Raw genomic sequence first — 21,510 nt, 5'->3', positions numbered from 1 at the left:
GCATTTGTTCATAGATTCCCTAACATGGTGAAGAACAGGGTGGATCTTCAATTGGGAGCTGCTGTAACTTTTTCAAGTGGTGTTGTGAAGACAACGTGGATGAAAAAGATTGCACAATTCTGAAGAGAATAAGTGAGCTGGAAAATGCAGTGAAGGATATTTGCAGAAAATGCAGAAAAGGATGAAGTTGTTAGTTGTAGCTTTGTGTGTGTATTGTGGTTGACCTTGTCATTTTCAAGTTGTGTTTAGGTTGATTTAGTTAGATCGTGAATTTGGGTGTTTGTTATAAGTTGGCTTAATACCTGTTATGTATTTGGATGCTTGAAAAAAGTACGTTGACAATGCGAAGGTGTTTTGGTTGGTGTAACATCAGTTATGCAATGCAATGTACAAAATGTTGGAATCAGTCCCGCATTTGGTTTAAAAATATTGAAATAGGTCAACCCAAAAATGCATGTGATGATGACTAATGGCACATATTACAAATCTAAGTACAAGCTTTGACCAAAACATGATGAAACCACTTTGATTCATTAAATAAAGGCAGTACATGTTTGTCACCAAAGTACATGATAGTGAATACATATAACCTCCAATTCATCTAAAAAGACAATACATGTTTGTGGCCAAAGTAAAAGACAATACATATAACCTCCAATTCATCTAAAAAGACAATACATGTCTATGACCAAAATAAAGACAGTACAGTACATAATAAACCAATTCATCTATCTATCTATCTTTTCTTCTGACTCTGAATTTTGTTGGACGGGATGATTGGGAACTTGGAGGTTGCTGTGATGGTTGTGTTGTTTCTGGTGACTGGGTTGTTTGTGCTGGCTGGGTTGCTTCTGGTGGCTGGGTTGCAACTGTTGGCTGGGTTGCTTCTGGTGGCTGGGTTGCTTCTGCTGGTTGGGGCCGTAAAGGGCAGTTATTCCTGTTGTGCTTTGTCTGACGGCAAATGCTACACTTTTTCCTATGCCCTCCAACACGCATTTGAGTGTCATCCTTAGTTAACTCCCATGCCTCCAACTTCCATTTTTTATTTGGCCTCCCAGGCAACTTCCTTATCACTGGTGGTAGTACATCATTGAAATTTGTGGTTTGCCATAGTTGGTGACCATTGAGTGGAAAAATTATGAACGCATACACCTCTTCATATGTGGATCTTCTGAAGCAAGTGGGTATAAAATTGTCTGGATGAACATTACAGTAGTTCATTGCTGCAATTGCATGACAGCATGGGATGCCACTGATCATCCACTTTCTACAGCTACACTCTTTAGTGTCCAGATCCACTGTGAACTTGTTCCCAACGGATGAAGTGTGCCTAACCTCAAAAATCTTTCGTGCAGCCCAGCTGAAAGAAATGAAGCACATGAACAATGAATGTAAATAACAAAATGTATATAAATTGTGGTGATAACATTACCTTGACAGCCAAAATCTTGACAAATTATATTCTTTCTGAAGCCTCTTCTTTATCTTTGGGCATATTGTGAAGTCCATAGATGCCACCTTGCTTCTGTTGGTGGCCCACCTTTTCATGAGATACACTCTGATATCCTCCATCATTGTGATAATTGGTTTTCCTCTTGCATGAATGAGAACACTGTTGAAAGCTTCAGTGATGTTGTTATCAAGGGTATCAGACATTGGTTGACCTGTGAAGCGAGACCTTGACCAAAACCTGTTGCACAAAAGAATTCTCAAATGGGTTACAATGCATCTGTGACACTAAAGTGTATATAATGGCTAATGGGTTACCTTGGGGGAATGACTATGAGGTCTTTATATGCTTCAACATTGACTTCTTTAATTTTCAGCATTTCTCTCTCCCAAGCCTGGGGATATGTGGTGGTTGCAGCACTCCACATCAGATTTTTTAATACCTGCCCACCAAACCTTTTCCTAAAGTTTGCATAGAGGTGCCTTAAACAGTATCTTTGTTCTGCCCGAGGCAGAAGCTCCTGGATAGCTAAGACTAACCCCTACACAATTAAATTTAGTAATAAAACCATATCCTATACAAAAGCATTAACTAAAAATGAAAATAAGCTGCACATTATACCTTATGCTGGTCTGACATCCATGTGCACCCTCCACATACTTCAGTGTCCCCAAGGTCTTCAATTAGCAATTGCAAAAACCATGTCCAGTTGTCTTTGTTCTCCACTTCTACTACTGCATAGGCAAAGGGTAACATTTGATCGTTTGGGTCCCTACCAACAGCAGTCAGCAGCTCCCCCTTGTAAACACCTTTCAAAAAACATCCGTCTAAACATATAATGGGCCTACAGCTTATGAAATTATCTTTACAAGCTTTGAGACAAACATACATTCTTTGAAAGATTGGATCACCATTATGAGAGTCAACTTTAATCTGCACTGTTGACCCTGGATTACACCTCAATAGCTCATGTCCATAGTCGTACACCCTTTTATATTGTTCTTTGAAATCTCCTTCAACATGTCTTGTGGCAATTAACTTTGCCCTTCTTGCCTTGGATATTGAAACATTTGTATTCCATTTTCTTAATGCTTTAGTATGAATATCATTGACCTTTAAACTAGGATTCTCAACTAAAGATCTATCTATTTCTTGACTTAACCACTTAGCATTCATCAGTTTAATATTAAGTTGCCTACTACAACTATGAGTATCAATTATCTTCCTCAATTGCCAAATTTTTCGTGACGGCAACTAACCACAATAAGCTAGCCATGGGCACTTACCTTGGCCACCCATGCCTGTCACCCTCACCCTACGGTTATCATTTTTGATAAATTTTAGATCCCTCCCAGCATGAACAGCATACCTTCTAATAGCATCCTTAAACACTTCCCTGTCAGAAAAAATAGTGCCCACTTCCCACTTGTAATCTGCCATGGACTTTTGTTTTGCATATTTGGAGAAAGGACCTACATATATTGTATCATCATTGTCATCCTCCTCACTTGCACTATTTTCAGGAGTTAAAAGCTTATCAGACTCTCAATCATCATCTGACAAACCCCTACATTGTTGGGTTTCTTTTTCACTGTCTTCATCCACGTATTCATCACCACTCAGATCATTCATTCCTGCTTCATCATCACTGTTCACTTCCACTTTCACTTCTTCTTCACTATCAACCTCCCCTCCATCCTGAATGTCCACGTCAACTACTTGTTCACTATCGACCTCAATTTCAGCCTCATTATCCACTTCAATGCTTCTTCACTTACATCCACAACTTCATCCTCATTCTCAACCTCCACTGCAACCTCATCATCTTCTGCATCCTCATGCTCAACATCATCATTATCCACTAAATCCTCCTTCTAAACCTCCAATGCATCGTCATGCTCAACATCCAACCAATCCTTATTGTCAACATCCAGTAAATCCTCCTTCTGAACCTTCAATGCATCGTCATTCTCAACATCCCGTGCATCCTCATTGTCAACATCCACTGCATAGTCATTCTCAACCTCCACTGCACCCTCCACTACGTTTGTAATTCCTTCTTCACCACCCTCAACATGTGCTTCTCCTCCCACGCCACTACCCTCACCACTCTCTGCATGACCTTCACATAGCAAAAGAATCTCATTCTCATCATTTTCTAAGATAGTTGCTTCGTCCACCCCGTGCACAACATACAGGTTCACTTTCCCCAAATACTTAGCCACATTCATCATGTTCATAGCTCCTTTATCATCATCAACCTTATGTAGAACATCTTGGACACTGTAATATAATTCTTCTACTTGCATGTAACCCATATGGTTAAGTGAACCTAATACTCCAAAATAACACCATTTATCGGGGTCTACGTCCCAATTAACTATCTCCCCGCCTATATAATTAAAGGGGACTTCTTTGATCAAGGTCCCACCATGGTGGACCACTACCCGAAACATGTCATCAGACATCCCTACCCGAACCCTGCAAATGCAAACGGGGGATCACTAATTTCAGTTAAAGTAAGACCTATGGGACCACTATCATGCATCAAAAGAAGACAACTTTTCACACAAAACAATTTCACCCATAGTTAAACCCCCTGAAACGCGACAACAATGAAAACATATCGAAAAACCTCAAACACTTCAAATTATCAAATGTAAACTCTAACCTGATTTGCGGAATTGGATTTGCTCTGCAGATTTCACCTTCAAGATCACCCAATTTGGATTTCCAGTTCCTCCAAAATGCTTATCCCCAAATTGCGATTTCGAATACCCAAACCCTAACTCATAATTTTTTAATCACTGCCACTGTCACGTCAACTTTAATGAAAAACACTGTCACTGCCACGTTATGAAGGTAAACAGCCACGTTGCACATATCACTCCACGCTGTCAGCTCGATCGTTAAATATTTAACGCCGTGACAAAAAAGGATTTAATTGGACAATTTTTTCACAACTTGGGACCACATTGAACTTTTTAAAAAAGGTAGGAAAAACTTGAACATTTCCCTTACAAAGAGGAACAAAAAGAGGTATTAAGTCAATAAAATAATACGGATGAAGGAGATGAAAGATAAAATGTAGATAAATAAGATGTCCTAGATGAAAAAAATGAGTATGGATTAACGAGATGAATATATGTGAAGGATCTGAATGTAAAAGAAAGATGAGTGAAGACAAAATAGATGAGTGTGAGAAAATTTATAAATGTGATAAGATTTATAAAAAAAATGAGAAAATAAAATTATGAGTAAGAATATTTGTTATCTTTAAACCTAGGCCTATAAATTAAAAGTATTCTATGGTCCATATTAAATGTGAAAACCACACTCATTCAAATATATAATTTAGTGTCAGCTAAATAAACACAAAATTAAATAAATATAAATTTTAAAAATAAGTAAGTTTAATAGAGTGCAAAAATGTTTATTAAAGTTCTATTTTGAATCATCCAAATTTAATCATTGACATGTTATACCCCCAATAATAGAGTGCAAAAGTGTCTTCGATAAATACATCAAATAGGGTTTTTAATTAGCCAAACTAACGAAACATAATGCTTATAAATGAGAACCAAGAAGATGAAAATTCTTCAAAACGGAGCTGCTAATGCAAGGCTATTTTCTCACAAACTCTTACCCAACAATAATAACAAATAATCGTAATCGTAATTATGCACATATGCATCAAAACTATAATTATTCAATCCAGATAATCAATAATTGATGACATACAACAATAAACAAACAAACAAAGATAAGTTTCCTCATACCTTAGTCAATCGTAAGGATTTATCTAACACTCTAAAACACTACAAATCATCGTTTACACTAAGAGTTTCCCGTCGCTCTTTCTCTTCTTCTCCCAAAACGTCAATCTCCTCTCTTCCTCTCTTTTCTCTCTTTGATTTAGAGTTTTTAGGATTTATAAACAACAAATCACCCCTTAATTAATTTCTAGACCAATTAAATAAAGATAAAAGATTATTTTACCCTAAGGCAAAAATATAAATAAAATAAAATAAATAACAAAAATGTACATTAAAAAACACTAATTTTTCAAACAATAAACCAAAGCCTCAAAACTACTTTATTTTTAAAATCTATATTTTCCCAGATCTTATATGTATAGTTTTGTTTTCCTCCTTTCTTCTTCATTCGATAATTAATTATAACAATCCTTCAATTTTCAAACTAAGCATTAATGGTTTCTAATAGATTATTCCTCTTCATCATTTCTTCCATTCAAAATGTAATCAAATGTTGACACAATCACTCAATGAAGTTGATGCTGGAAACTTTTCTCCATCAACCTTCACACCATCTACCATTTCTTTCTCATTATTTATTTATTTATTTTCATTTCTGCTTTTTTCACGTTGTCATTCTTTATTTTCCTCTGCCATGATCTTTGTAACCTATTTTCTTTTCATGTTGTTGTTTGTAGTTCTTCTCTTTTAGGTAGGTTCTCGTGTATTTCTTTTAATTACAATGTATTTGTTCAGTTACAATGCATTTGCATAGTTTGATTTGTCTTGTAAGCAATGCAAATGTAATTAATTGAAAATTGAATGAAATTAATTACTGACACTAGAGTAAAAAACAAAAACTAGATTTTGTTTCGTGACATCAAAGTGTGATGGAGAAGAATTTGGATCTTCTAACATATGATGACGTTTGTGAGGAAGATGATCATCATTTATTCAGGTTGAATACTTTTTTTTTCCAATCTTTGTTAGTATTATTTAATCTGGTCTTTTTTTTTTCTTGTCAAACGTAGTCTCTAATATATTTTTTTTTATCAATGTGAAGCTTGGTTATAATTGAGATAATGTATAAATGTCTAAATTAATTTTTTATTTTAATTGTTGTTTACAATTTCGTTTTTCATAATATAAAATTTTGTTATATCATTTATACTATAATTTTCATAACAGTGTGACTTATTAAATACAAAATTAACATTGATATTTTTCTAAATTTCAGGTTTTGATTTAAGTCAAAAATACTTAAATTAAAAAAAAATTACGTCAGTCTTCACTTTTAAACTGAATATTTTATTTTACATAAATTTATGTCACCCATATCACATTAGACCGATACGTATGGTAAAAATTCATAAATATTGAATTTAAAATAAAAGTGCCAAAAATAATTATCGTCGTTTATCATTTATTTTTTGTTTACCAAAAAAAGAAAAATGTCTTATAGTTCAATACTACATTAGTTAACGACTTAGGATAGACCATTTCACAGGTGTGCACAACTTTAGCATAAGGCTCAAGTTTTTTTTAGGGGAAACACTTTGCCATGCCCACATGCAGATAAAATGTGATTTTTAACAAACCAAACTTTATGCATTCAATTCATAGAGTTTTTACGTTTCTAGGTAAACATTAATTCGTTATTATTAGACAATTTTTTTTATTTACATAAATAAATAAACAAGTTATATAGTTCTCACACGATTTCAAACGAAGAAATTGTGCATCTCTACACATTTTCATACACTAGTAATCGATTACGAGCACTTACAATCAATTACATAATGTTAAAGTTGTCCAGGAGGTCACGACTTCACTAATAATCGATTGCCGAAGTTGAAATTCAAATAAAAGGGATTGGTAACTGATTACATAAAGAGACAAAAAGAGTTAAAACTAAGTCAAAATATGAATTACATTAATTATATTCACAGAAATTCAAATTACCAAAAAAGATATGTGCATAAAGAAGTTGTCATGTTTCCTTTATCCTCATTATAAGTTGGATTATTTGTTTTCTTGAATTAAATACTCATGTTTCTTTTATATTCATCATAAATTGAATTGATTGCTTCCTTTATACTCAATTAAATAAATTATATGGAATTTAAATAATTTACACTTATGTTTCCTTTACCATGTATTTAAATAATTTACATTATAAATTGGATCAATTGTTTCCTTTATACTGAATTTAAATCTTTTATACTCATCATAAATTGGATCAATTATTTCTTTTATTCTGAATTAAATAATTTATACTTTATTTAAATAACTTAAACTCATAATTTAATATTAAATAATAATGTTTCCTTTATACTCTCATAAATTGCATCAATTGTTTCTTATATACTTCATTAAATAATTTATACTGAATTTAAATAATTTACACTCATCCTTCCTTTATACTCATTATAAATTTGATCAAATGTTTCATTTACAGTGAATTTAAATAATTTACATCATAAATTGGATCAATGATTTCCTTTATACTAAATTTAAATAATTTTTACTCATCATAAATTGGTTCAATTGTTTCCTTTATACTGAATTAAATAACTTATACTGAATTTAAATAATTTAAATTCATGTTTAATTGATCTAATTCATGATGAGTGTAAAGGAAACACGACAACTTTTTACGCACAAATCCCTTTGGTAATTCAAATTTCCATAAATGTAATGAATGTAATTCATATTTTAAGGTTTAATCATTTTGATAGTCCTTATTTATGTTGAGTTTTTTCGAATAGGTCCCTTTCTTATCTTTTTCTCAATTGGGTCCTTATAAGTGCAAAATCAATGCAATTGGGTTCCTGTCGTTAAATTGGGTTAACGGGTTAAAATTAACCTGAGTTGTTAGTGTGATGTGGAATCATTAATTGACGTGGCACATTCAGAGCACGTTACGTGGAATATGTGTAATTAATAAAAGAGATTTTATGATAATCGAATTTAGGGGATCATGGAATTAGGGTTTGGGCCTTTCATTTATGGCAGTGCATGGTGGTTTCTGATCTCAATTGAGTGCAGGTTTGGATTTCATGGTGAGGCATGAAGACTGCTGGGATTTTCTATGGTTTGTGTTGTAGGTTTTGAATGGATTCGCGAAGAAGGAGAGCCGAAGGTGAACCTACAATGAAGAACAAGATTCACAATTGGGTTTTTACGAAAGAGGGTTTTGTGCCAATGCATTTCGCGATTCTGGTTCTCTGGGTTCTCCTCTCTTTGCAAGTGCACGTGACATTGGCTCTGTGAGATCGTAGGTGGAAAAGATGATGAAGGTGCGACGGTGGCACGATTTATGGTGGCTGTTTGAGTGTTGTGGAGCTTGTAATGGAGTTGTGGTTGCCTGAATGAAGACGAACTCGCGGTTAGGGTTATTCACGGTGGAGAATGGAGGAGCTGCGAGACCGTTGTGGCGCGATGAAGATGGGTTCAATTTGGGTTTTTCTATTTGGGGTTTTAGGGTTCATCTTGAATTGGGGTTAATTTTTGTGTTGTGGTGGAAGGAGATGAATTGATGTGATTCGTGATGGAGGAGAAGGTGGATGAAGGTTTTGTTGTGTTTTGCGATTTTGGGTTTCTTGGATTTTTCTGGGTTTGGTTTTCATTTCCAAGTTAGGGTGGCGCTCTGGCAAAAGTTGCAGTGATGGATGGTGCGGTGTTGACGACGTTGGGTATGTTCTTGAGTAGGATTGTGCGAGGAAGATAAACATGATTTTGTGATGGTGGTGGTTGTGTGGCGGCGCATGGTGGTGGTTGTGTTGCCATGGATTATTAAGGTTTCAGATTTGGGGAAAGATTAAAGATAATGACGTTGCAGAATGAGGTGACAACTCAACTTAACGTGATGACTCTACATCTGTCACGTCAATTAGTGATTCACCTCACCATGACAAATTACCTTAATTTTAATCCCGTTAACCCAATTTAACGACAGTGATCCAATTGCATTGATTTTTTATTTTTAGGGACCCAATTTAGAAAAAAAAAGAAAAAGGACCTATTTGAGAAAACTCAACATAAATAGTGACTAAAAGAATTATTAAACCATATTTTAATTTAATTTTAACCATTTTTTCCTCTATAATCGATTACCGTACAACACTGTAATCGATTACCGTGAAACAGTGTAATTGATTACCATGGCGGTAATCGTTTACCGTACAACATTGTAATTGATTACGAGACTCTTTTATTCAAATTTTAAGTGTAATCGATTACTAGTAGAGCTGTCACTTTAATTTTCAACCCATGGATCAGCCCTAACCCTTTCAAGTGCTAAGCCCCAATTTTGTGACCCATAGAGCAAGGGGCTTTCTCAAAACCCCCAGCCCCCAATTCCCCTCATGAAGTGGGTTGAGAGGGCTAAGGTTGGGTTAATTCTTCATCTCCTTGATTCAAAACATGAAAAAAAATTTCTTCTTCTACTTCACCTAAGCTCAAACCAATGCTTACATTCTCCAACTATTATTATCTTCAGTGGAGTTCAACAACAGTACATAATGGTATAGGGTGACATGTTGGGACAACCGGTATCGCGCATCAAAAATGTTTAAAGAGAAAGAGCGTGTTACGGTCAAAAGCCAAGAGGGGAGGGGTGAATTGGTTCTTTTAAAAATCGTGATTTTCTTTTAGGACTTTTATCAAACAATTGGTAAATTAAAAGTGTAGCGATAGAGAAAATCACACAAAATGTTTTATCCTAGTTCGAATCAAAAGATTCTACGTCCAGTCGTTAATCACTATAAACAGTTATTAACCTTTTTCACTAAAATGTAGTTGTACAAGTTACAATCGAATAAAAAAAAGTTAAAGCACAAAAAACACCTTCCTTCGACAAACAAATGGAAGAACTTCAGCTCAATCAACTTGAAGAGAACCGCTTCGACCTTAGACACACTAAGCGCAAGCTTCTCCTATTCACAAGGCTTGATATGAGCACACTAACACTTGAGAACTTCCTCAGATTCTTTCTATATTCTCAAAATGACTTAGTTAAACCTCTAATATGTTTTGTAGAAAGTATATATAGCATAGAGGTCAGAAACTGAAAAACCAACTCCCAACTGCTAGTGATAACCGATAATATCAAGTGATAATCGATTATTCATGTCCATTATGGGGTTTTCAAAAAGTGATAATCGATTATGCTGAGGGATAATCGATTATTTGAGTGACTTGGGCAACACTAACTCAAACTTAAATAATCAATTATTCTGCACAAAAATCGAATATTTGCGCGAGCAACTCTTCTCCAATTAGGCTTGTGATAATCAATTATTACACCAAATAATCGATTATCTACGCAAACATCTTTTAAACAAGAAAACTTCTAAGTGTTCTTACATAAACAAAGTTATTCCTTTACAATTGATTCTACAAAATGCTTTTAAAGAAACTACAACAAGAGTCTTCAAGTCTTCATCTTGTAACATCATCAAAACTATAATATCTTCAAGAAACCAGTGCTCCTCATTGGTAACAATCTCCCCCGTTTTGATGATGATAAAAAATCTCGTGTTTAAAAAGCATCTCTAACTTCCTGCACAAATTTCAGACTTCCAAACATGCAAACATGTTAGTAATAACTGCACTAATTAGAAGTTTTCTCCCCCTTTTTGATCATTAGCAAAAAGTAAATAATAAAATTCTCCCTCAACTATTGTTCCCCCTCAAGTAAAAGAATAGATGCATTTGAAGACAAAAGAAAATTTAAATTTTCATAACATGAAAGAATACAATACGTCATGAAATATAAGAAAAGTAGAAACTTAATTCTAATTTAAGAAATATAAGTAAGACTTTGAAAAGAAGGGGTTGGAGGATAATCCGGAGGTTGAAGGTTTAAGTGTTCCTCAATGTTGCCTAGGCGAGTATCAAAGTCTTCTAATCTCTCACAGACATAATCATGATGAGTTTGTTGCATTTCGATGATTTCATAAAATCTTGCTTGATGAGCCAAACTCATAACTTCCATTTGTTTCGCGAGATTTGCAAAATACTTTTCCATGGAGAATGTTGAAGATGCTGGAATAATGGAGGGACTAGAAGTAGATGGAGCAGCCTCTCGTACAGGTTCTGCCATGTGAGCATCTTCATCATCATCTTCATCACTTTGATTTTCTTAATCCTTATGAAGAAAGATATTTCCACGAGCTACAAAGCCCATTTAACGTAGGGTAGTTTCTCCAATTTCAGTACCTATGGACTGAATGGCTTGAGTGTGCTCACCTTAAACATTTACTCCTTTAAATTCAAAAATTCCATAAATGACGAGAGCATATGGGAGATGATAGGCAAAGAATTTTTGCGCCTTGAGCATAGTATTTGTAATGAGAGTAGGCCAATCAGTATGAACATGGTTTAAGATACCATGGAGAAGGAAAAGATCTTGCTCATAGCATTGAGCATGATTTGTGGCACGAGGGCAAATGATCCAAAATGTGAGCTAATGGATCATCCTCTCCTCCACTTTGAATCCACCCACTAGTAATTGTCGTCGATTGATTGTTGTTGGGGATTTCGCAGAAAAGACTGATAGGCAAGAAGGCGATTGAAATCTAGACCACCAAGATGAATTTTCACAGCATCATCTCGTATGGTAAGCATGGCTACATTTGTCCAGATATCGTCATCAAGAATTATACGAACTCCTTTGACTTTAGTAGTCACAATGCCATCACGATAATGGAGGTTGTAATAGAAAACTCGAATGAGATCGGGATAAATACATCCATTTTGCTCAACCAGATTTGTTAGACCTTGGCTTGAAATAAATTGGGAAATTGAAACATATAGAATCTATAGTACCTTAACTATACATACTTGACACCCATGATGCGTCGCTCTTGCCAAAAGTGAGCAAACTCGGCTTGTTTCTTCTGATCGGAGATCCATCCTTCAATAATGGCAAGATGGGGAGTGTGTGGACAAGAGGAGGATGCACCACTAGTATGTCTTTGTGTGGGCATCTTGCGCCTTGCATCAACCATGAAGCTCAAACAAAGTTTAGAGGGGAAGTATGAGTAAAGAAGAGTGAAAACTTGTGAAATCTTAATTTTCACAAAATTTGGGTGCAATAGGAGGCTATTAATCGATTATGAATGAGTATTTATAGAGGGAATTGAGAAACTATTCATTTATGGCCGTTTATAGCCGTTTTTTTAACGTTGTAACGACTATATATTTGAACCTGCGGCGAGTGATCATCGATTATCACTAATGGTAATCGATTATTTGGTCAAAAGTGTCATCTTGATATGCGCTAATAATTAATTATTGATGAAGATAATCGATTATTTGTTCATGGAAACCCAAATTTTGAAGAACATGCAATGATAATCGATTATGCCCTGTAATAATCGATTATTTGCGAATCAAATGTTGTTTCTTAAGGACCAAAGATAATCGATTATATCCTTTCGTTAATTGATTATTCACGCTGAGTTACGAAAAATTTAAAGTTTTCATGAATTTTAATCCGAAGACAGGAGTTAAGATACTTCAAAATTCTCTAAACAATAGTTAAGTGAGATTCCTTAGGATTAACTTGGTACCTAGCACAAACACATACACTTTGCATAATATCTGATCTACTGGCCGTGAGATAGAGTAATGAACCTATCATAACTCTAAACATGGTTTGGTTTACTTCTACCCCAGATTCATCTTTATCTAAACAACAAGAAGTTTTCATAGGCGTGTTAGCTTCTTTAGAGGTATCCATTCCAAATTTCTTAAGCTTTTCCCTACAATATTTGGTTTGGGAGATAAAGGTTCCCCCATCCATTTGTTTTATCTATAGCCTAAGAAAAAGTTTAATTCTCCCATCATATACATTTCAAATTCTCCTGGCATTATATTAGCAAATCCCTCATAAAGAATCATCAGTTGACCCAAATATGATATCATCTACATATACTTGAACAGGCAAAATATGACTTCATACTTTCTTAATAAACAAGGTTGAATCAACCTTTCCTCTAGAGAAGTCATTTTCAATCAAAAAGGTACTAATTATTTCATACCAAGACCTAGGTGCCTGTTTAAGGCCATACAATACTTTCTTCAACTTATAAACATGATCAGGGAATTTAAAATCCTCAAACCCAGGAGGTTGATTAACATACACTTCCTCCTTTATAAAACCATTCAGAAACGTACTCTTCACATCCATTTGATATAATTTAACTTCATTAAAGATGCATAAGCAAGTAATAATCTAATTGCTTCTAACCTGGCTACCGGGGCATATGTCTCATCATAGTCTATACCTTCCTCTTGACAGTAGCTTTTAGCAACAAGTCTTCTTTGTTCTTAATGAATAAATTGGTGGCTTTGGCAAGCAAATTTTCAAGTATTTCTATGTCAAACATGTGACTTTTACATGATAAGCATTCAATAGGTTTTTCAATCACATTAGATTCAGATTCTTTCATTTCAAGATTATTAATCTTATTTCTTAGGATAACCTCTTCATCTAATGTTTTTTCCTATTTTAGTTGTAATTCATGAAATTCCTTTTTTAATTTCTTATGTGCAACATCCAATATTTCATATTCATTCATTAACTCAAGAAGGCTTTTTGTAAATCTAATTCACTAGATTCATAGTTAAAATCACTTACTTAACTTCCAACATCATCAAAATCAACCATTAAGCAAAGATTTGCTTCCTCATCTAAGTCATTTGAGTTTGAAGAACTGGAGTCATTCTTTTTCCAAGCTATCTAAGCTTTCTTCTTCTTTAGGAATTTCTTTTCTTTCTTTTCTTCACTTCTCTTGTTTTTTAGATCGAACTTGACATGTCCTCTTGCTCCATATCCATAACATTTGATGCTTGATGGAGATCCTTGATTGTCCTTCTTTTCATTTCTAAACTTGCCCTTACCCTTTGCTCTCATGAAATTAACAAATTTTTTTATCATGAGGATTATATGCTCCTCATCATCAGAATCATCATTATACCTCTTTGAGCTCTTCCCTTTCAAGATTTCGGATTTGAAGGCCAAAGTCTTCTTCTTGCCTTGATCTTCCTCCACATTCAATTTGTTCAGCTCAAGCTCGTGCTCACGGAGCTTTCCAAAGAGGATTGACATCGAAATTTAGGAGAGGTTTTGGGATTCTAAGATGGTTGTCACCTTCGATTGCCAAGACATGTCAATGATTTCAAAAAATTTACATTAAGCTCATCAACATCAAAAGTCTTACCTAACCCTGTTAGATGGTTCACTATGTGAGTGAAGCACTTTTAAACACCAGCTATTGTTTCTTCAGGCTGCATCCTGAACATCTTGTACTCCTGGATAATTGTGTTTTTCTTTCGCGCTTCACGTCGTCAGTACCTTCATGTGTGACTCTGAGGACTTCCCACATCTCATACGCTGTCTTACACACAAAAATTCTATATAATTAATCAAACACCACAGCAGAAGATATAATATTACGAGCTTTAATATCTAATTGAGCTCTTCTACTTTCTTCAGCACTTCATGAAAAATATGGTTTTTCTTGTTCTATTCCATCAACAGTTTCCATAGGAATGAAATGACCATTTTGAACCGCTTCCAAATGCCAATATCAACAGACCCCATAAAAAATTACATTCTAACTTTTCATAATACATAGTTATCACCAGTAAAAAGTGGTGGTCTGTTGATGGAGGCACCCTCAGCATAAACTTGGTTATGACCGGCCATTTTCGAAAATTTTGAAAAATTATCAAAGCAAGCTCTAATACAGACTGTTGGGACAACCAGTATCACGTAGTGGAAATGTTTAAGGAGAAGGAGCGTGTTACGGTCAAAAGCCAATAGGGGAGGCGTGAATTGGCTCTTTTAAAAATCGTGATTTTCTTTTAGGACTTTTATCAAACATTTCATAAATTAAAAGTGTAGAGATAGAGAAAATCACACAACATGTTTTATCCTGGTTCGAATCAAAAGATTCTACGTCCAGTCGTTAATCACTATAAACAGTGATTAACCTTTTTCACTAAAATGTAGTTGTACAAGTTATAATCAAATAAGAAAAAGTTAAAGAACAGAAAACAGCTTCCTTCGATAAACAAACATAAGAACTTCAACTCAATCAACTTGAAGAGAACCACTTCGACCTTAGACACATTAAGCGCAAGTGATAATCGATTACTCATATCCGTTATAGGGTTTTCATAAAGTGATAATGGATTATCCTGAGGGATAATTGATTATTTACGCGACTTGGGGAATACTGACTCAAACTTAAATAATCGATTATTCTGAGCAATAATCGATTATTTACGCGAGCAACTCTTTTTTAATTAGGCTCGTGATAATTGATTATTGCACCAAATAATCGATTATCTGCGTAAACATCTTCTAAACAGGAAAATTTCTAAGTGTTCTTACATATCAGAGTTATTCCTATACAATTGATTCCACAAAATGCTTTTAAAGAAACTACAACAAGAGTCTTCAAGTCTTCATCTTGTAACATCGTCAAAACTATAATATCTTCAAGAAACAAATGCTCCTCATTGGTAACATGACATTGATAGAGACGACAATGATCAAGTGGTAAAAGGAGAGAATCATCGAGGTTAACGTTCCTTTCAATACTTTATGCAATATTTTCTTTGGTTTAGCAATTGACAACACCAATTCTTTGTTTCACATTGAAATTCTTCAATTTTTTAGAAGCAATTCAGCCACTTCTACATAACCTTTTGTCTCAAGGCTTGATTTGGTTGATGGGATATGTGGATATGTTTTGGGTCTGGTTTTGTTTTTTACGTTTGTAGAGTTATGGTTTCTAGGAGAGGATGTATTTTAGTGCACTAGTTTTGTTCGATGGAATGACCCACTGAACTGATATTTTTTAATGGTTGGAACCTTCACTTTGGAAAGCTTAACCCCTTTCTAACATTTATTTTCTTTTTATAAAGTGGACTAAAGAAATTAACACCCTCTGTATCCACCTCATTTTTAAAATCTTACCTTCATTGTCATTAGGAATCAATGACATAAGTGAATATCTCTACATTGAATTCTCTGAAAGGGTTGTAACATGTTGAAGAAAGATATTGTTATTTTTTCTATTTAACCCGTTGCATTTGCTAACCTAGAAAGTAATAAGAGTGGCTACTCCCGGTGTAGTGAGGTGGGTTAAGTGCTTTTTAGTTGATACATTTCATAAAAAATGTGGTCTTGGTCCAATGTGTCACAAACATTATTATGCAAAGCTTTACAGTTACAAAGTCTAGGAATGTGTTTGGACCATTAGTATTTCCATAACAATGAATATAGGAGATTATGCAAAGCTTGAGGGAGTCCTTTTGGACACTGTGTAGTGTTTCTGCCACAATATGTTGTTACTGCTGCAACAATGTTTGTATTATCAGAAAATGAGCATTGGTCAATTCTATTGTTAATTTTCCACTGTGAATGATTTAATCTTGACCGAAGTATTTTTGTTGGGTTTAAATTGTAACTTATTATCATAAAATTATTTGTCTGTGTACTACTCTGTAGTTGGTTTATAATAGGTAAGCCTGTAGAAATGGATCTAGTGTATTTGTTAGTGCAAAGAATGAGGCTAATGTTGAGAATGAGGTCGTCGAAGATAATGAATATGATGATTCACTTAAAAAAGATGAATTAGAAACTTTGTCTGATATTGATGATTGTGATGTTGATGTGTATCATCATAATGAGGATGAGAAGAATATCAAGAAGATGTTATGGGAAAGAGTTAACCGAATGTATGTTATGGTACATAAATTTATCTGTTGTTTTTTAGTTTTTGTAGTGCTAGAAAGTTGTTTGTATCTATAAGTTTTTTCACTTTTTATCATGATCTGAAAGTCAAATTCAAATGAGACTACATGTATCTTGTATTTTAACTTGTTTTTTATTTTAAGAATAAGCAGTTAAGTCAAGAGTTGCAACAGCTAATAAGAAAGCTTTTGAGGAAAATTTTGGAAACTGCTAAGAGGATTTCCTAGAAACAAGAGAGCTAGTTGTTGCCGCCGAAAAATCAAGAAAGGTACTTTCTAACATTTTTTAGGTTCTTATTTTGAATTATACCACAGGTAAGAGTTGAGAAAATTTTCATGAAATCCTGTTGTAAAAGTTGAAAATAAACAAATAAAGATCACAACAAAAGATTTCCTGAGGCGTGTAGATCACTGTCCTTAAGGACTTATTAGCAGTGTACTGTGCAAGCCCCATAGGATACAACAAGAACTTCGCAGAATTTATGAGGATATTAGAACTAGCAAGGATCTCTATAAAGAGAATAAAATTAACCCTGAATACTTTTAGGAAAAGAATAAAAGAGAAAGAATGAAACTAAGAGAAGAAAGAATGAGAGAAGAGTAATATCTGATGATCTGTTTTGGAGTGAAGGAAATGCTCTATTTATAGAGCTGGGGAACAAGGCCCATGATCCATAATATCCAAAATATCTGCCAAAATATCTGCTAGGGAATATAATATTTTTAATAAATAAAACATTGCAACCTAAAATGAACGTTGACAACAACAAAATTATGGAAGCACAAGACTCGGAGTTCCAACATTCCAATTCTTGCAGAACGTACATAACCAAATCAACACTAGATATTTTGCAATATCTGTGTAACGGCGCAAATTTTATAACAATCTCCCATAGAAAAATATATATACAAACGAAAGAGAAAATAAATTATTCTAGGTTTCACAAGATGTAATGCATCAGAACTGGTATAGCAAGCTATATGAACCAATCTTAGATCAAGAAACTTAACACACAGTGTAGTTGGTATAGCAAGCTATATGAACCAAAGACACTTGAGTGTGTTAGAGGTTTATCAATCATAGTACAAAAATCCTTGTCGCTATCACTATGATGCGCTTACTAGGCCATGCGCGTGCCTGGTATTCATTAGTGCTCTCGAGATCATGCCAAGATCTCATGCAAGCGACCCCACTTGACACTCATATAGGTTATTTCATCAAGTGTATGCTGTAAATCATACACCACCCATAAGGGATATGAAGATCATTAAAAAATTTGTTTGATTACAAAGTTTAACCTCTCAATAATGCATTCTCTAGAACTTTCACACACATCATAGGAATGGACATATTTGATTTAAAATCAAATTAGTGCTATCAGCACTAACAAGTAACTTGTTTTTACCCATATGAACCATATTCATGGGATCTCCAATCACAAAGGTTGGGTTACCATCACTTGTTTGTTTGCTAGTGGCTTAAGTTTTCCCCTCGATGTTTCTAAGATCATATTTCTTCCCAAGGGTTTTTGTTAGAGGATCTGTTAGATTCCGTTCTGACTTCACGTAATCAATGGAAATAGTTCTACTATTTAGCAACTACTACACCAAATTGTGTCTCAATTAGATATGTCTATTCTTTCCATTGTAATTCTTGTTTTTAGCTATAGCTATTGCCGATTGGCAATCACAATGTATTGACACCGATGGAGTTGGTTTCATTCCTAGTGGAATGTTTGCTAAGAATTTTTTCAATCACTTAGCCTCATTACCAGCCATCTCAAGAGCGACAAACTCAGATTCCATTGTTGATCTTAAAATAATTGTTTGTCTGACTGATCTCCATGTTATTGCACCATCTTCAAGTGTGAATATATAACCACTAGTGGATTTTGTCTCATTTGAATCACAAATCCAGTTAGCATCATTGTACCCTTCTACTAGTACAGCGAAAATCCACTGTATTCAATGGCATAATCCATTGAACCTCTTAAGTATCTCATAAGCCTGGAAAGTGCATCCCAATGTTTTTTATTTGGACATTGAGTGTACCTACTCAATCTACCTACTACATAAGCAATATCAGGTCTAGAAAAGTTCATCAAGTACAGTAAGCTCTCAATTATTTGGGCATACTGAGGCTAAGATATATATTCTCCTTTATATAGTTTTTTCATTAAATTAGAATTAGCATCATAAAGGGTACTAACTGGTTTGAGGTCATAAAACCTAAACTTCTTAAGAAGTTTCTCAATATATTGTTCTTGGGATAGTAATATACTATCTCTCTTCCTTATGATTCTAACACCTAAAATTACATTGGCTTCACCCTTGCCTTTCATTTCAAAGTTTGATCCTAGAAACCTTAATTTTTAAATATTATCTGATTGCATATTCTCTAAATCCATATTTAGAGTAATATCATTAGGTGAAAAGCCAAAGTTATTTCTTAAAGTAATTAAGTAAAATTACCTATACCCCCACAATTTTAAAATATTTAAGATTGGTAAACGAAAAAAATACCTGGTTATGTTTCTCTCATTTGTAGGTAAAGTATACGAAAAATTACTCAAGTACCTAGCTTCATCTTCTTATTTCTTTTTCTTTTTCTAGAGAAAAATCTTCTCCACCTGATGGAAGACCATCTAAGACACACATTGGACCTCTTACTAGAGCCATGGCAAAGACGATTCAAGAGGAAGAAGGATCACCTATCATTTTGCTTTTATGCAAGGTAATTTATATTAATCCTTCTTCCCATAATTAAAAGCACATTTTTCTTTGCTTTGTAGGATTAATAAAATTGGAGGGAGCAGCTGCCAACATAGCATTTTAGCACGTGAAAAGAGATACTTGGAGGGAGAAGTTGCTGCCAAAGCTATCAAAAAGCTCAGCCAATAACCTAGCTAGCCCAACATTTCAGAATTCGTGTTGTTTCACGTGTGCTGCTGAGTTGGAATGAGGCATGTTTGAAGCTGAAGCAAATTGGAGCCTTTTTCTTTAATTTCATTTACTTTTGGATTGAATTTCATTTCAAATTTGAGGCTTTTATCTTCCTATAAATAGGAGACCTCTTCCCCTGTTTATGGACACTTTTGAGCTTAGTCTAATTGTTGTAGAAATGAAATTCCAGCTTACCTTTGCTCTTAAGTCAACCCAATTCTTCACTTTCTTTCTCCTTACCTCTAGCTTCCTTCCAAAGTAGAAGGCCCTCTAAGCTGAGAGGTTCTAACCCACTCCATTCTTCACTGAAACCATACCATTCTCTGCATCTATTTTAGAATTCCGCTGCCTTCATTATGCTCACTGGAACGTTTGCTGTTTGGCTTCCTGGTTCAATGAGTCTCACCCATAATAAGCTTCCATCAAGTGGTGTCAGAGCTTAGGTCGTCCACGCACCAAGAGCTAAGTTATTCCTCCATCTTTGCACTCCATTTCTGCATTCTGTTGTGCTTTCTGTTTCAGTTTTCCAGTTTCTGTTTTGAGTATTTTTGTTGCTTCTGTGTTACTTTTTCCAGTCATTAATTTCGTGTTTCCTGTTGTTGTGTTGTGTTTCCAGTGTTCATACATGTTTGTTAATCATTTTAAACGGTGAATCATTCTTGCTTATGTCATTTCCAGCTTTACATTTCAATTCTGTATTGTTTTAAGTCTTGTGCAATTTACTGTTGCAGTATTATTTCTATCTTTGTTCAGTTTTCTTTTCTGTTGGATTATTTTGTTTTAATTGATTTGCAAGTGCTAAACAAGTTGTATATATACCAAATAAGGCAATGAGGACTTGATCTAGCCTGGGTTATACAAGCTGAAGCATCAAAATGCAAATCTGATTTGTTTTCCATTGTGAATTCTGATACAAAATTTAAATCTGGTGCTAAATTTCTAAAACTGTTTCAATGGTTTTCTTTTGATTCTGGAGCTTGGTACAACATTGTGTGATGTTGTTGAATTTGTCTTAAGGTATAGCAAACCAAAACAAGCACTAAAATGCAATATGCATAGTGTGGTTGCTCAAAATCCTTAACCATTCACCATTTCAGTTTGAACTTCTAGCTTTTCACCGTGCTAATATACTTGATTTGATCTAATCTGAGTTTGGTCATGCTAAGAATATTAAATCTAGCTTATATTTTTTTTTTTTACACTTCTTAGAGTCATTTCCTTTGCTGTCCAGTTTTTGAATCCATGAAAAACTAAAATTGGTTGGTTAATTGATGGTTTTTGCTGCATAATTTGGCCATAGCAAGGGTGATTTTCGAATCCTGCTGATTCTGTGCTTTTGGAAAGCTTGAGCAAGTCTAAATCGATGTTTGAAAGTTGTTAATATTGCTCATTTGGTCAAAAATGAATTTATATGCAGATTGGATATATAAACCATCATTTTTGAGTTAAAAATGGAAGTGGATAAGTGATTCTGAATCACTGGCACTCATTTTGGGTTCCAAAACCACCATTTTAGTTCATTTTTTCTAGTGCAGTTTCTGTTTTTCCAGCCACTGTTTTGGTAATTTTAGTGTAAAATTCATTGCT

At 34.4% G+C, this 21,510-nt stretch overlaps 1 protein-coding gene across 1 annotated transcript; it reads right to left on the bottom strand.

Moving 5' to 3' along the window:
- Positions 1-732: 732 nt before the first annotated feature.
- LOC148197658 (uncharacterized) lies at positions 733-1,877 on the bottom strand. Its single transcript, XM_088115602.1, has 3 exons — positions 1,768-1,877; positions 1,433-1,678; positions 733-1,360 (listed from the first exon to the last, which is right to left on the bottom strand). The coding sequence occupies exons 1-3, from the start codon at positions 1,875-1,877 to the stop codon at positions 733-735; spliced, it is 984 nt and encodes a 327-aa protein (XP_087971728.1).
- Between the last annotated feature and the right edge of the window lie 19,633 nt (positions 1,878-21,510).

The sequence above is a fragment of the Vigna umbellata genome, chromosome 5, assembly GCF_029865625.1.
Source record: "Vigna umbellata cultivar VRB3 chromosome 5, Vumbellata_1.0, whole genome shotgun sequence".
Taxonomy (NCBI): domain Eukaryota; kingdom Viridiplantae; phylum Streptophyta; class Magnoliopsida; order Fabales; family Fabaceae; genus Vigna; species Vigna umbellata.
Note: the sequence above shows the minus strand (reverse complement) of the source record. Positions and strands in the feature narration are given on the sequence as shown.

Coding starts and splice junctions, on each gene's coding strand:
- LOC148197658 (XM_088115602.1), bottom strand. CDS start 1,877: ATGTGGAGTGCTGCAACCACCACATATCCCCAGGCTTGGGAGAGAGAA. Junction 1,679..1,767: donor CTCATAGTCATTCCCCCAAG/GTAACCCATTAG, acceptor GTTTTGGTCAAG/GTCTCGCTTCACAGGTCAAC. Junction 1,361..1,432: donor TCAAGATTTTGGCTGTCAAG/GTAATGTTATCA, acceptor CATTTCTTTCAG/CTGGGCTGCACGAAAGATTT.